Genomic DNA, 12,675 nt, shown 5'->3' on the forward strand with positions numbered 1-12,675 from the left:
CTCACAACTAGTCTTACTTCTTAATGCTGTGTGTTTGGTACAGAAGCAGCAAATACTAATTTTAAAGTCTTAAGGTAGATTTACTGTATACCGCCATCTTGTATTGTAAAATAGCAGTACACAATCGGTCTAGTTCTTTGCTTAAATCTGCAAAGGAGTAGGGTCAATAAGCCCCTTATTTGGCCCAAATATTACTGCAAATTTAAAAGTTATCATACATATTCTTAAATTTGTCCTAACTAGACTGAGGTTCAAGGTATTCAGAAAATAAAAATATAACTTACATTCAACAAGTTACCATGGCAACAAACCATGACGAAATTTGTATATTTCGTAAAATTTCTCGATTTTCCTTGTTTTTCATCAAATTTAAAGTATATTTTAGATTGGCAAAGTATGTGCGCATCCAAGAAACAACTTTATATTTGGTGAGATTATGTCAATAGTTATATAATAAAGCTTCTCTTAAATTATTTTGTTGTTTCTTGGCTGTGCACAATGTTTCCACAATGGAAATAACAATGGAAAACTGCTTAAATTCTGTATTTTCATCATTTTCATGAAAAAGATACATTTAATGACGTTATTGTGACATCATCAGATAAAAAATCTTATGTTTTTCATTTATATTTCTTGACTCTATGTATTTCCAAACATTATGTGCCAATTAAATTATTTGGTATAGTTGTCAAACATTTTATTTTCTTGGGCCAAAACCGGGCCTTAATGCCCCTTCTCCTTTTGAGACAGATTGGCAATTAATGTGTAGACTGTTTATTTGAATAACTAAAAGAAAAATAAGTAATTAATTGAATTATTCAGACTGTTTTAACAAATAACAAATATTTGTTTTTGTTTGAATCAACTTGTCAACTTAGTAATTAAAGGGGAGATAACTCAAATAGTAAAATTTTCATTTTTACTTGTAGCAAGAAAACAAGTTCGGTGACACCATTTTTTTCTTTTCTTAAAGCATATTACAAAACCTATCTTCTCATATTTTATTTCAAAATTCTATCTCATAGATTTCTTTTTATTCACAAAAAAAGTGTTTTTTTCATGAAAAATCAATGCAAATTTGGGCAATTTTGCACAACTTGTAGCTTTAAAAATAGCACAGTGACCCATTCTTTTTTTTGTTTGTATTTTTGAAAAAAAAGAATGGTAAAATCTACATTTTGACAAAGTATAAGAAAATTCTATCTAGGGAAATATATACCAATGATCCACCTTAAGTATAAATACATTTAAACTTTGATAGATTGTTATATTTCAATGAAGTCTGGCAGATACCTGCAATAAACTTGAGTTTGATTGGATATCAGAAATCTAAATGAAAAATAATGACTTACAGGAGTGATCACAGTCAAATCTGGTAAATGGCTGCCACCAGCTTGTGGATGATTGGACAGTATAACATCACCTGGCCTCATCTTATCTCTAAGTTGTCGCATCTATAAAACAAATTTTAGCTTTAAAGGGGCATTAGCTGCCAAATTCATGTCTACAGAATGACTAAAACTCTCAAATATGATTTATAATAAACAAAAACATGCATCTGAATTGCAAAAGTTCACTAGGAAACAATAAACAAAGCTTGAAATCATTATTAAGTATAAATATTTTGTGACTGTATGCCTTCTAATTAACCATAGACATGACCATTGAAGAGTACAGATGACCCCAAAATATAAATATACTGTATCATAGATAAAAACAGATCAACATAAATAGCATGTGCAATAGTATATGATGTTTTTTCTGTTTTATTTCATACCATGGACAAAAAAACATAATGTACATCATCATTTTACCTGTATCCTAAGAATGTTTCATTTGAAGGTAAAAAAGGCAACAAAATTGGTCTTCCTGTTGGACTGTAGTTTCTTTTTTTCAGATGACATGTTTTTTAATAACTGAACTTGCAGAGCACATGCACAAAATGTTCACAATGAAGGTTGCATGATCTAAATGAGGTTGAATTATTCAATTGCAAATCAATTATGTATCAGCAACGCTTTTGGGCTTATTTTGACAAATTAAACCAAACTGACTGTTAATATCAAACAATTATTCAATATTCCATTCTTGTAAATGTTTGAAGCAAATAAAAACAGAATTCAATAATTTCAACTTATACTACCACCTTGGTGGTATTGTGGTGGTTTGCTCAACTTGAGGTTGGCAGGTCACGGGTTTGAACTCTGACTGTTATCATCAACGTATACTGTTAAAGTTAAGATTTGTAAATATCTAAAGTTCTGTAACAGTTTCTCATGATAGAGTAGATAGACAGATATACAGATTACAGAACTGTAAAATATTTGATACTACCTGCCTAAATAACCATTCTAATTTTGAAAAAAAAACCATAAATGTCCTAGATGTTGTTTATTTACAAATGCAATCTTAGAGTGTAAAAAAAATGTACATTTAACAAACTCTTCAGTTCTTGCAGGGCCAATGACAGAGAAAATTTAAATTGTAAAAAATCGTTTATATGTAAGAAAAATTTTGCTTTGAATAAAACTAATTTTAGGCCAAAAAATATTGATTTCTTTATCAGATTATGCAGGTCAGAATTTGTGTTTATTTTCTTGTTTTTCCAGGTGTTTAAAAAGTTAAAATAATTAATATCATAAATCAGAGAGGTAAAAAAGTGAAAATGTCTGAAATTGGTGGAAAAAAATCCTCATTGAAATCTAGGAGTCTAAATTTAGACTGATTTGACCAAAGGACTGTTTGAGAAATGATTGCCATTTCATTTGCGCCAAAATAATTACATGCGTCAACAATACAGGTAAATAATAGTTCTATATTGAAAAGAGACCTTTTAAAAAATTAACAATGTTACAACATAGTTCTTTATCATAATATAACACATTCATCACAAATAACATTCATCAATCAACCAAAATCAATCAATATTAAACACTGCTTAGTTTTTCTTAAATGCTGAGATTGTACGATTTGCTGGTCTAAACCTTGGTTTCAATGTTTTTATAATGGCTTTGCTATTCACATCTGTTTTAATTCTTGCTTGCAACTTTTTTGGGTACATCTATACGATTTATTTCTGTTTTTCAATATATTAGATATCCTAAAAGTGAGGTATAAAAAAATAACAGACGTATTTCCTCCTCTATTTGTCTGCGAATGAATTATGTCCATTTTGTCACCTCGAAAAAGTGAACACAGGGGGGATACTGTTCAGGGGGGATACGAAGACTCTACAACATTTCTTATACGAGACTGGTATTCAGGATACTTTTGATATTAAAACGTTTTTGTAATATTTTACCTGTAAATTGGCTCAAAAGAAGTACTTATTTTTGTCGCAAATGAAATACTGCATTATTCAAAAATTGGTGCAAATGCAATGCTTCCCTACAATTTACTGACCTGATATTGCACAGTTTCCTGCATAGCACCCAGATGCACAGGTATATGTGGGGCATTGGCAACAAGTCCACCATCTGGCCCAAACATTGCACAAGAAAAATCTAACCTTTCCTGAAATTAGGTAATTTTAAAGTTTATATCTTTTATAACATAAAACTAGAGGACTAAAGAATCCAAGTTCATAAATTAAGATTGTACACTACAAAGGGTATTTATTAATCATTTGATGGCATTTGGACTTTTACTCTCTCAGGCAAAGTTGACCTTAAATGAATTTGGATATTCATTATAGATCCATTTTTGCCATATAGCTCCAGTGCTGGCGGATTGTTTTTCCCCCAGGGTATAATCAACTAAATAGTCAGTTTTTTGGTACTGCCATGATTTATGACTTACTTCTCTTAAATTCCCTGTTAATTTTTTTATTATAATTTATTAAGAAACCAAGGTTTAAATTTCCTTAGGCAAAGTTGACCATAGATGAATTTTGCTATTATTGCTATAAGTTGGTCATTAAATGTGCATATAGGCTTTGTCCTTTCACAATACCAATTACAAAAATATTTTACCAAATTGCTGTTTGAATTCATCTTTACAAATTGCACAACTGATAAAATAGTTTAGCTTGTTGCCAGTGAAAGGCTGTTAGTATGAAGCAAGTGAAGTGTAATAAAATTATACTTACAATCCTACTAGATTTGAATTCCAGATCTGTCATTGAAATTGTACAGATGTATTTCTTAAAACATATATCAATTGTAAAGTCATACAAAAGGTAATGTTGTTATTTTTTTAATTTTAGCAAATGGTATTTTGAAAGGACAAAGCCTTTAGAATATGCACAGTAAAATTTCTGGATTTTTTATTTACAAAATCATGAATATATAATTAGATAATACACAACCCATCCCTTAAAAGTTCCATTTTCTGGATATATTTTCTCATATTTCAATATTTGAATTAGGGTTTAAACCAATCAGTTAATTTTGAAGATATAACAAAAATAGTCAAAAAATGATGGTGAAGTATGTTTTACAGAATAAATAATAGTAAACAATGTTATCCCTGAAGGTTTGGTACACTATGGGAGGTGTCACACCACAAATCCAAAATCCTTATATATTCAACCTAATTTTTTCAATTTTCACAGCTCTCTAAATATTTTACCTTAAGATTAACTTCATAAAAATCATGTATATCTTGAATCATACATATTTCAACTTTCTACATAAAAATTTTTAACCAATGTTTATAGTCTTGTAATGACACATGATGTTCTTAAAGACTGTTACTACTAAAAAATAGCATGTTGGTTTTCTGAAAATCTTAATTAGCATACTATTTAGCACATCTACCCTAAAATAAAATAAACTGTTATCACAGAGATATGTCTCGCTTTTTTGTAATTTTGATTATGCAAATGTTGAAATTAAAATGGCAATACTTAACAAGTTAGGCTAATATTCAAAGTCAATGAACCATGACTGAGGTACATGGCTAAAGCCCCGGTCACACCTTACCAGATAGCACGAACAGACGCCGAACGGATAACTTTTTTTCAATCTGTTCATGTCCTTTAGAAGTCCATTCATATCTGTTAGACGTCCGTCAATATCCGTTTCATGTCCGTTCAGCTTCCATTTTATCCATCGATGTCTGTTCTGTCCATTGGAAAATTTTGAGCATGTTCAAAACTTCGAACAGACATCCAACGGATAAAGTGTCCGTTTAACGTCCGGTAGTCGTCCGTTTTTAACGATACTCGTTTCCGTTTTGTATCCGTTACTTGTCCGTTATACATCCGTTGATGGTCCAATAGACCAATTCACCAACGGACTACTACCAGACGTATAACAAACGTATAACGGATAAGACGGATGATAAACGGATGATAAACGTATGTGAAACGGACATTAACGGAAGGATAACAGATAAAACGGATACGTACTGAATGTTAAACGAATAAATGCCAATTGAAAATTGTGCGTTAGAAATGCCAATTATTGGTATGTCAGATTTCTTGAATGTCATGAATGTTTATTATTCATAATGGATCGCTGAGTAAGGGCACGTCTTCACTATCAAACAGCTCTTATTTAGGCTAGACTGAACTTAAATGTTCCAAATATAAACCTTCTTTTTAATTATCTTAAGGTCACGTTTATGTGATTTACATGTATTAATATTGCCGCCTTTAATTTCCCGCTTTTCTTGTTCATCCATTTTATCCGGTACGCTTTCGTTAGGTGTCCGTTTTATGCGGTACTCGTCTGTTAGATGTACTTTCGACATCCGTTCTGTCCAGTACGTTTCCGTTTCTCGAACGTTACATATCCAGTGTGTGTCCGTTAACCATTCATTATGCATCTGTTTTATATGGTCAGTACACCAACGGACTCCCAACGGATACAAATTTTGTCAACGGAAAACTTTTTTTTCATCCGTTCGGCGTCCGTTCGAGCTATCCGTTAAGGTGTGACCACAGCTTAAACCATTTCCATGTAAATGAGATGCGCCAATGCTAATACAACTACATACCTAATATCATTGACTTATTATAAGTTGTTCCCTTTAAACAAACCTAAACACAAACATTAACTTGTAAACTATGTAAAAGTTTCAAAGTCAATGAACCATGAAGAGGGGATGGAGCTATATAATCTCCATGGAAACATTCTTACAAATGCCAATAAATTTGCATACCAAATATCATTGACTTAACATTAGCAGTTCATCTTAAACTGATCTTATCACAAACTAATACATGTAAACTAAGCAAAAGTTTCAAAGTCAATAGGCCATGACTGAGGGGATGGGGCCATATATTCCCCATTGAAATGAGATGTGCTAATGCTTATACGACTGAATACCAATTAACATTGGCTTACCACTAATGGTTCCCCTTGAACTGACCTAATCACAAACTAATACATGTTAACTAAGCAAAATTTTCAAAGTCAATAGACCATGACTAAGGGGGCTGAGCCAAATAATCTCCATGGCAATGAGATGTGCCAATTCTTATACAACTGCACACCAAATATCATTGACCTACCACTAATGGTTCCTCATAAACTGACCTAATCACAAACTAAAACATGTAAAATAAGCAAAAGTTTAAAAGTCAATAGACCATGACTGAGGGGGCAGGGCCAAATAATCTCCATGGAAATGAGATGTGCCAATGCTAATACAACTGTATACCAAATATGATTGACCTACAACTTGTGGTTCACCACAAACTAGACATAATCACAAACTAATACAATGTTGACGCCGCCGCCGTCGCAGGAAACAGCATACCTATGTCTAGCTTTTTGACTCCGTCAAGCGAGACAAAAATAGAAGTGCAAATTCATGCAAAGTAAATTTGGGTTCAAAATGCTCAAAATATTTTTCTCCATCAGAAAAAGTTTCACTCATGTAAATTCATTTGCCAAAGTCACATGAAACCAGATTCCAGTATTTATAGGTTGCACTTTGTAAATACAGCTGTTTCACAAATCACGCCTCTTTTTGGGAGATACATAATATTCATAGATATTTTGTTTTGTTTATGTACTGGTTCCCAGATATCATCTCTATGTTTCATCTCGTAGAGACATAATGTGGGAATGTTACCAGTATAAGTACACATGAATAGCGGCCAAATTGAAATCTGTGGAAGACCCAAAGTGAAGGGAGGGGTAGTACAGAATTTTAGTTGAAGTTTAAGCTCTTAGAAGTTCGGGGCATATAAATGATGAAAATATGCCGCAAAGCCCTGTATTTTGACCTTTGAAAAAAATAGTAGTGCATATGAGCTTTCCATTCTAGGATATAATTTTTTACGAAACTTCATAGTAAAAATGGTACAGTTTTAGCCGTAAAAGGAGTTCCTATGGGAAATTGCATTGTCTATATTTACCGAATTGCAACCTATATTGGGTTAAAAAGAGAACATGTAGAATTTCACCAAATCTGGTTTATCTTCAAAGTCTTATCGAAATTAACTCAAATTTAACGTTTTATAAATATTTCATGAAGTTTGAGAAAATCCGGGGCCTTTACTATGATGACTCAGCATAAATTCACAGTTTACAATATGCATAGTTTACCTAAAGCCCTGTATGCAAAGTAAATTCATTATATATGCACATTTGTAATTTAAATTGTTGAGCAATGCTTATATTTACTCTTCGCAGTCACTGAAACTTATAGATCATTGATAAATATTGTTGTTGGGGTGTTTTTGTCCTGTCGAAAACCAAAAAATAAGCCGTAACACCTGAATGTGCTTTCTTGTGAACGTGACATAAAAATGTACAAACTAGAGAGACAAAAATACCTCAATAAAACTAACAATAGTGTGTTTTATCCTAAAAATATACTAAGTATTCCATATTCACAGAAACAGCAGAATTATTTTCAAATTTGAGGCCCCAAGGGCAAAAAACAGAGATAAATTCCTAGCCCCTGGGTCATAAAACAGTTAATTTAGCCTGTAAAGGCTATGATTTTATTATTATAATACGGTTTATCTCATTTATAAGATAAACCAATTTAATGAAAGAGAAATGATTACTGCGTCATTCGGATCCGGTTCTCGTTTCCTGATAATCAACGTCACATGACTCTTCAGCATTACATTGAACTAGCCACTCTTGTAGATATGTAAAAGTTTCAAAAATGCAATCGTAAAAAATCATTGACATCCGCATGTCATATTACAATATTTTGATATGAAACTATCGAAGAGACAAGGTAATTCTCCAAGAAAGGATTTTCATTTGCAAGGGCCAGCAAATGACGAAATTAAAAGGTAAACCGAACTGTCACCATACGATCCGATGCCATCAACACGAGGAACACCTCCAGCTTCTTTCGACATGTATGGATGTGTAAAGATCATAGAACAATTTAATTAATGTATCTTCGCCATAAAAATTATACAATGCACCAATGACAGGGACAGCTTCCAATTTGTCAGTGGCTCATGGACCGGTGATCAATTTAATGGCAGAACAAAATCTTCACACCAGGAGCCCCCATTTATAATTCCACACGGCACAACATGCACAAGGAAAACACGATTCAAAAGAATAGGAGAACCACTGATTCAAAGAATTAATAACCTGGTTCCAGCGGTTTGCAGATTTCGTCAAACATTAATCTTGGTATGTTGAATTTATAAAAAAGTTGATGTTTTGCGGCGTATAATTATTCTAATTGATATTTATCTCATAACGAATAAGATTAATCTGATAGTGATAAACATAAGATTACTGAAAGGATTATTTATTATTATTATTTGATGTCATATATTTAATTTGAATTTCACATGAGCAATATGATCGCACTGAGACTTTAATCAGAGACATAATATGTAAGTTTTACATGTCTCTGCTTTAATGTACAATATGTTATATCACCGTGCAGTCGTTTGAAAGACGCACCTAGCGCTAATACACACAAGATACACACGAGGGCAATAAGTGCAAATTCGTCAACCTTTATCTATTAATAACATTATACCACTTATTATACACAATTATACACTATGTGTTAGATGGTTCAGCTGCCGTAGTAAATGAAATACACTATATGAGATTTAGAAGACAAATGACAAATTTTGTGGCGGATGACGCTATAGCGTTAGAATAAATCCAATCAGAGTCGATGGCTTCGATTAAAGTATTTACACGTGCAAATTCTTTGAACAGTCTTAAATATTTCCTAATACTGTTTGATACACTTAAATCGGCATTACTATAAATAAAATGTACATAATTTATGCCTACAGTTTTCTCGTTTGACTTATTTAACATTTTTCTTTTGGGTTTTTTTTAATTACTCACTAATGCGGTATGGGCTCTGCTCATTGTCGAAGACAGTACAATGACTTATTGTTATTAATGCGGTATGGGCCCTGCTCATTGTTGAAGGCAGTAAAATGACTTATTGTTATTTATGCGGCATGGGCTCTGCTCATTGTTGAAGGCAGTAAAATGACTTATTGTTATTAATGCGGTATGGGCCCTGCTCATTGTTGAAGGCAGTACGATGACTTATTGTTATTGATTTCTTTGCCATTTGGTCTACTGTGAAGAGTTGTCTCATTGGCAATCATACCAATTCTTTTTTACAAGAGTGAGTTACTCAGTTACATGTATATATATATATATACTTTTCAATTTGCGTTTCTTTTCTTGTTAGCTTGCTTGCTTTTATTTATGCATGTTTGCCTAGCTATTTACATTTATATGCATGTGTTCTTGTTGTATAATATGCTAATAATTTGATATTTGATTTTTATATTAAATATCAAGTCAGTTGAGAGATCTACAGAGCTCATGTTAACGTTGTTGAATCATACATACATGTATCATGCCCGACCCTAAATTTTCTTACTTACGCAAATAGAGTTAATATAGTTATACAAGCAAATATAGTTATACAAGCAAAGCTGCGTTGATATTTTCAAAAAAGACCTCAACATATATGATATGTTATTACTATTGGTAATTATTATTATTCAGATAGCTCACTAAAACTCATTTACCGTTGTTCTTGATAGTATATATATACACAACAGACACTGGACTTCCAGAACAACAGCATAACATGCTACGAATGAATTTAATACGATCAGAATATACCTTGCAAAAATTCACACTTTAATCAGTTCACGAAGATAAACTACGTCTTCTTCAAACCAGTAGTTAATAGGCAACTATGGACAGGTCAATTAATTTATCAACAAGTCAACTTAGAGCAAATAAGGGAATTATGTGCACTTTTGACACAATTATTAAATTACTTTATAAACTCACGAAGCAGCAGACAGAGCATGGTACACAATATCCTCTTTTCTTTGAAGTGCGATAATGTTATTGTATATATACATGTATTGTTTATAATATTTTTGATTGTCATCATCATCTTACACGGATATGTGAACATTGAGGATACCTTTGTATTTTACTATCACATTTCTTTTACATGTCAGCACGAACTATGGGCTTTCCCACAACTATTTTTAGAAACAAAACAAATATGTGGTATATAAGTTACGGACTTTTACAGACAAACACGTATATTATCCAGATGGGAGCCTCAATGAATTTTTAAATTTATTTCAAATACTCTTGATCTATTTCCTTCTATTAAAAGGAACATTTACTTAGAGTAATACATGGAATTTCACTCTAGCACCTAGTTCTTTTAGGTCACAAAATATATTCGACGTAAAACTATTCAAGTTTGAACTTTCCAAAAAGCTGCACGGACTGCTTAGCTGTATCCGAATTTTAAGTACTAGTAGGAATGCATGTGGTTGCCGATTTAGTACAGGAAGTGTGGTACTTTCTATATATTGATTGATACGAATAAATTAATTTTTAAAGTGTACGTTATACACCCATGGTTTTAAAATATTGGCCACGATACTTGTTGAAAATAAAAATTAAATATATACAAATGTACACGACTTCGAAGGGGTGCCTAGAATAGCATGAATTATATATACAGGTAATGCATTTTCGTAAACTTTGTAGAGGAACATAGATTTGCAAAACTAATAGTGCATATTGCAGATTAACAAAGCAATTAGGTAGATTCATGGTATTATACCACCATCTTGGATTGTACTTTTGCAGCGAACAATCAGTCTAGTTGTTACCCAAATCTCCGAATTTGTAGACAGATGTTCAATGTTATTGATAAGACTGTTTATCTCTATGAAGAAAACTTCCTGATTTATCGCATTATTAAAAATATTTTAACAAGTACCAAACATATGTGTTTTAGAATAAATTTGTTCAACTAAGCCGGTTAAGGCGAGATAACTCTTTTAGTAAACCTATTGATAATTCATGATCGGTTTATCAGTGGATGTATTACTGCTAAAATATTGCGTTTTTATGATGATATTAAATATATATATAACATGGATAATACAACAAGAGAAGTGATATCGTCCAAAACAAATTTTGCTGAGGGGATATCATGGAAGGATAACAGCCCCATTATAACAAAGCTATTACAAAAGGAAAAATATTATTGTCCAAGTTTCAAACGTATTAACAAAGAGTAATGCCTTCTTAGCTAGTTCACTAAAATGGACTTTTAGGTTGTGGAAAGGGGGGGGGGGGGGGGGGGATTCTGATGAGTGTGTATAGACACACTCAAGTGGCAAGATTAAGGGGTTATGATCGTTTCCCGTAATTGTACGTCGGATCATATTAGGTTTTTACTTTCCTGCGGTACCGCAGGAAGTTCTGTTGAGACCATCTCATGTCTACCCTGAGTGGCCGGTTCTGAATTGGTACCAGTTCGAGCTTGACTGTTTTATGATACATAGTATGGACTATGTATTCAGCGTGCATATAGAGTTTTATGATATAGAAACTGTTAATCTTTACTCCCCTGAAACCAGGGGGTGATGCGAATAAGACCCGACGTATTTGGGGATCATAACCCTCGTTCTCTTTAGGATAAACCTTGAGGAACTTGAGCATCCATTGCTACCAATGGTGCACAGATTTGTCAGTTAAATCAACCATGTCGGCATTCTGTTATCATGTCAGACCTCGTCATTCAAAGTGAACTGTGGCCGTTATTTCCACATTAATTATTTGTTTGTTATGTTTTTGCCTGAAACTTGATTCTTTGATTAATACGGTTTATCTCATTTATAAGATAAACCAATTTAATGAAAGAGAAATGATTACTGCGTCATTCGGATCCGGTTCTCGTTTCCTGATAATCAACGTCACATGACTCTTCAGCATTACATTGAACTAGCCACTCTTGTAGATATGTAAAAGTTTCAAAAACCCACCCACCTCTCCCTGCAATCTTCCATCTAATAACAATTCTTTTGTCTGCTGCTGTTTTATTTATCTTTTCAGAATGACCAGAATAGGCCGGATCTATAACATTTTGGACAAAAAAGAGGAGACAAACAAGCCGATGGATTTGCTTGCTGAATCATACGTTCGAGAACTATATATGTTAATGCTAATTTTCATGAATGGCTACCACTTTTATCCACATATTCAGACACCAGCAGTGTGAAAATAGAATTATCAATACCTGCTATTAGTTCTTCGCCTGGAATGCATTTAACTTTTGACTTTATTTGGATAAAGATCAGCATTTATCTTGATTACTTGATTCTAATTGTCCATTATTTTGTAATAAAATCATTCGTCACAGTCAAAAAGGATGTCGGGATCTGGCAAGATTAAGGGTTTATGATCGTTTCCCGTAATTGTACGTCGGATCATATTA

At 32.7% G+C, this 12,675-nt stretch overlaps 1 protein-coding gene across 2 annotated transcripts in view; it reads right to left on the bottom strand.

The window, feature by feature from the left end:
- Positions 1-12,675, bottom strand: part of LOC127701135 (5-oxoprolinase-like) — a 144,747-nt gene that overhangs the window by 77,959 nt on the left and 54,113 nt on the right. For both annotated transcript variants that reach the window (XM_052204928.1, XM_052204927.1), the window contains exons 23-24: positions 3,403-3,513; positions 1,353-1,454 (exon numbers count right to left, since the gene is read on the bottom strand). In XM_052204928.1, the coding sequence (XP_052060888.1) occupies positions 1,353-1,454; positions 3,403-3,513 (213 nt within the window). The remainder of the gene's footprint in view (positions 1-1,352; positions 1,455-3,402; positions 3,514-12,675) is intronic.

Source organism: Mytilus californianus, unplaced genomic scaffold (genome assembly GCF_021869535.1).
Source record: "Mytilus californianus isolate M0D057914Y unplaced genomic scaffold, xbMytCali1.0.p SCAF_5, whole genome shotgun sequence".
Taxonomy (NCBI): Eukaryota; Metazoa; Mollusca; class Bivalvia; order Mytilida; family Mytilidae; genus Mytilus; species Mytilus californianus.